Below are 3,751 nucleotides of genomic sequence, written 5' to 3'. Positions count from 1 at the left end.
ACCTTAAAAATTGACTTTCCACAAACATGTCCATTTCATTTTGCAAAGTTAATAAAAGTAACTGTTAACCACATATTTGTTTCTTTCTGAAACAATTACGGCATATGTTATTAAAATTGAATTAAAGAAACAGTTGATGATGTAGTGGTTAATGTTGCTACCTTATGGATCCACGTTTCTGCCTGTTATCTTCTCAAACCCAAAAAGATGTGTGTGTTAGGTTAGTTGGAGATGCTTTGTGTTATTTTGAGTCTGAGTCTGACCCATTCAGGGCTGTTTTGTGCCTTGTGCCCCATGCTGCCGGCATAGGCTCCAGTACCTGATTATTACAATACAATCTTAACTTGTGTGTAAATTGTGATTTATAGTTGTCTGTGTTGGTTTTGAATACCTTATTTATGTATTTCTTGCCAATTTTGTTTATAATTGGTTAGCTGTGTATTGTCCCTTTAAGTTTGCCTGGGTGTTTCCCAAAAGATGGGCCTCTCTGACAACTCCTGAGCACTCCTTCTGACAATTTAAGACAGAGAAACAGGAGCTCAAGAAGCTGTTCGCTGAATTTGCTGATTGGATGTTGTGTTCTCTGTTTTTGGATTTTGAAAGTTTTTCAATCGTTTTGCTCTGTTTATTAGATTATGACTTTTAGTCCTATTGTGAGCACATTTTGTTTCACTTTTGAACTTTAAATAAATATTTTTACCATGAATTGACATCGTCTTTGGCCACAAACCAGAGTTTTCCTGGTTTCTCCTCCTTGTAACAAATGTTGGGACTATTTTAGATAGATAGATAGATAGATAGATAGATAGATAGATAGATAGATAGATAGATAGATAGATAGATAGATAGATAGATAGATAATTTGAGGGAAATTTGGGAGATTTTTACAGAACCTCTTAAAATAAATAAATACATACATACATAAACAAATAAATAAATATACAAATACACATTGGTCTGAGCACACACCAGACTATAAAGCAAGAAAATTAAAAGAAAGAAAAGTTTTGACTTTGCTGTCACAGTCCCAGTAAGGCATTATTCAGATGTGTTTCTGTTGGTTTCTTGAGTGTGTCATAAAACTGTGCTGCCCTTTTAATTAGCTTGTGGATTCGGTGGGCCTCTCTTGTAGTGATATTACGAGCCCAGCACACCACACCGTAGACAATTGTACTGGCCATCAGAGAGCTATATAAGATGTAAAGGATGTCACTTATCACATTAAAGCAGTGCTTCTCAAATAGTGGAGCCCCCTGGCTCCGTCAAGGGGGGCGCGTTTGACCTCGGGGAACATGCTTTTTTATTTTTCTATTTTGATTTTTTTTTACTGTTCTAGAATAAAGTGCAATACCACTCCACTACATTAAGGGGCAGTGGCGCTCTCATTGGCAGAGTGTGCGCAGGGAGCATTCGCTCAGTGGTGTAGGGGTTTTGTTTGCACTGAGCATGCGCGCTTTGCACACAGTACAAAGTATGAGTATGAAGTGTAGACACGAAGTGTAGCAGACCCTCAAGTGACATCATGAAAAAATTTTTAACAGGGATGAGAAGACAGGCGGAGAAAGAAGAAGATAAAGAGACAAACGAAAGTCTCCCGAAAGCTAAGACGAGGAAATATGACGAAGCGTATGTAGCGCTTGGCTTCACTGTGACTACGGTGGGAGACGAGGAAAGACCGGTGTGCTTACTGTGTCTAAAAATGTTGGCAGCGGACAGCATGAAGCCAAATAAATTAAGGCGTCACTTAAAGACATTACACCCTAATCACGCTGATAAGCCGCTTGAGTTTTTTCAGTGAAAACGTGTTGAATATTGCCAGCAATCATCCCGCTTTCTGACTGCTACATCAGTAAACCAGCGAGCGTTGTTGGCATCATATAAGGTGGCGTACCAAATTGCTCAGTGCAAAAAACCCCACACCATAGCAGAAGAGCTGATACTGCCTGCAGTATTAGACATGGTCTCTGTCATGCTGGATGACGCAAGTGCTGCAAAAATAAAAACTATCCCTCTGTCAAATGACACTGTTGCTAGACGTATAAATGACATTGCTGACGATCTTAAAGAACAGCTGGTAGAAAAACTCAAAGATAAACGTTTTGCCTTACAATTTGATGAAGCAGTTGACAGCAACAAAGACTGTTTGTTTATTGCTTATGTACGTTTTGAAATGACAAATTCCCTGTGTGAGGATCTACTTTTTTGCAAATATGTCAGAGACAGAGCCACAGCCGAAGAGCTATTCAAAATGCTAGACTGCTTCCTGACTGAGAATGGGCTAAAGTGGGAGAACTGCATTGGTGTTTGCAGTGATGGTGCACAGACCATGGCAGGGATGAGAAAAGGACTTCGGACTCTCATAAAGAAGGCTTCACCTAATGCTGAGTGGACACACTGTATTTTACATAGAGAGGCACTGGCATCAAGGCACCTTTCCTCTGAATTAAGTGAGGTTATGACTGACATTGTAGGAGTAGTCAATTTAATAAAGACCAGACCACTAAAAACAAGAGTTTTCTCTGCTATCTGTGAGAAGATGGGAGCTGAACATCAAGCTGTGCTGTTTCACAGTGAAGCAAGGTGGCTGTCACGAGGAAAAGTGTTATCCCGAGTTTTTGAGCTCAGAGAAGAGATAAGAATGTTTTTGGAGCAGGAGCACAAGTATGAAGTTGCAAGAAAGTTTAGTGATGAGAACTTTCTGATGAAACTTGTTTACCTGAGTGACATATTTGGAACGCTCAATGAACTAAATCTACAGCTTCAAGGGAAAAATCAACACCTCCCTCAGGTCACAGACAAGATCAACTCTTTCACTCGAAAGCTTGCAATGTGGGGCAGGCGACTTGATGAAGGAAATACTGTGTCATTTGAGAACTTGCAGGAATTTGTTGACACTACTGACTATGATGTCACCTCAGTGATTCCATATTTTAAGCAGCATATTTCATCACTGATGGGATTCTTTACAAAGTACTTCCCTAAAAACAGTTCCCAGTATGACTGGGTGAGAGATCCTTTTAATGCACCAGCTCCAACTGGTTTTAGCCTTGCAGAGAAGGAGCAGTTCATAGAAATCACATCTGACTCCATATTGAGACTAAGTTTCACATCCCAGACACTGAGTGAATTCTGGCTGAATGTGGAGAAGCAATATCCACTCTTAGGACAAAGAGCTGTGCACATTCTTCTTCCATTTGCAACTTCTTACTTGTGTGAGACTGGCTTCTCTGCTGTTGCTGCTCTGAAAAGCAAATACAGGTCCCGGCTACACATTGAGAAGGAGCTGAGAGTTGCTGTGTCCTGCTTCAAACCCCGCTTCGAAAAGCTGTGCATTGCAAAACGTGCTCATTGTAGCCATTAATCCAGACATCATCTCTGATTAAAAAATCAGCTCAAATTATTTTATATATTTTTGTTTTGCAGGTTAAAGTTTTTTTAATATTGTGCTCCTGAGTAAATGTTGGTGATCAGTTTGAATGCATTATTATTTATTGATTTTATGTATTTTTTTTCAGTATCATATGGTTTGACATGGTCAATCAAAAAATGTTTATAGTTTAATTAAGGATTTAATTTTTTTTGAATTTAGAATGCACTTTAAATCTTTTCTGTTACATTTAATAAAGCTATTCTTTGTTGTAAATTGGTCCATATTTCTTTCTTTTTTTATTCTCTTATACGTTAATAAGGATACAGTGTTATGCAGAGGTGTACTTATAACAATTTTATAGACAAATGATACTATTTATAG

General features: G+C 38.6%; 1 protein-coding gene across 1 annotated transcript; it reads left to right on the top strand.

Moving 5' to 3' along the window:
* Positions 1-1,957: 1,957 nt before the first annotated feature.
* Positions 1,958-3,361, top strand: LOC114654186 (zinc finger BED domain-containing protein 5-like). Its single transcript, XM_028804592.1, has one exon. The coding sequence runs from the start codon at positions 1,958-1,960 to the stop codon at positions 3,359-3,361; it is 1,404 nt and encodes a 467-aa protein (XP_028660425.1).
* The last annotated feature ends 390 nt before the right edge of the window (positions 3,362-3,751 follow it).

This window comes from Erpetoichthys calabaricus, chromosome 7 (genome assembly GCF_900747795.2).
Source record: "Erpetoichthys calabaricus chromosome 7, fErpCal1.3, whole genome shotgun sequence".
NCBI lineage: Eukaryota > Metazoa > Chordata > Cladistia > Polypteriformes > Polypteridae > Erpetoichthys > Erpetoichthys calabaricus.
This window is presented reverse-complemented; position numbering and strand designations above follow the sequence as displayed.

Bases quoted from the DNA above. Each gene is read 5' to 3' on its own strand.
- LOC114654186 (XM_028804592.1), top strand. From the start codon at position 1,958: ATGGTCTCTGTCATGCTGGATGACGCAAGTGCTGCAAAAATAAAAACT.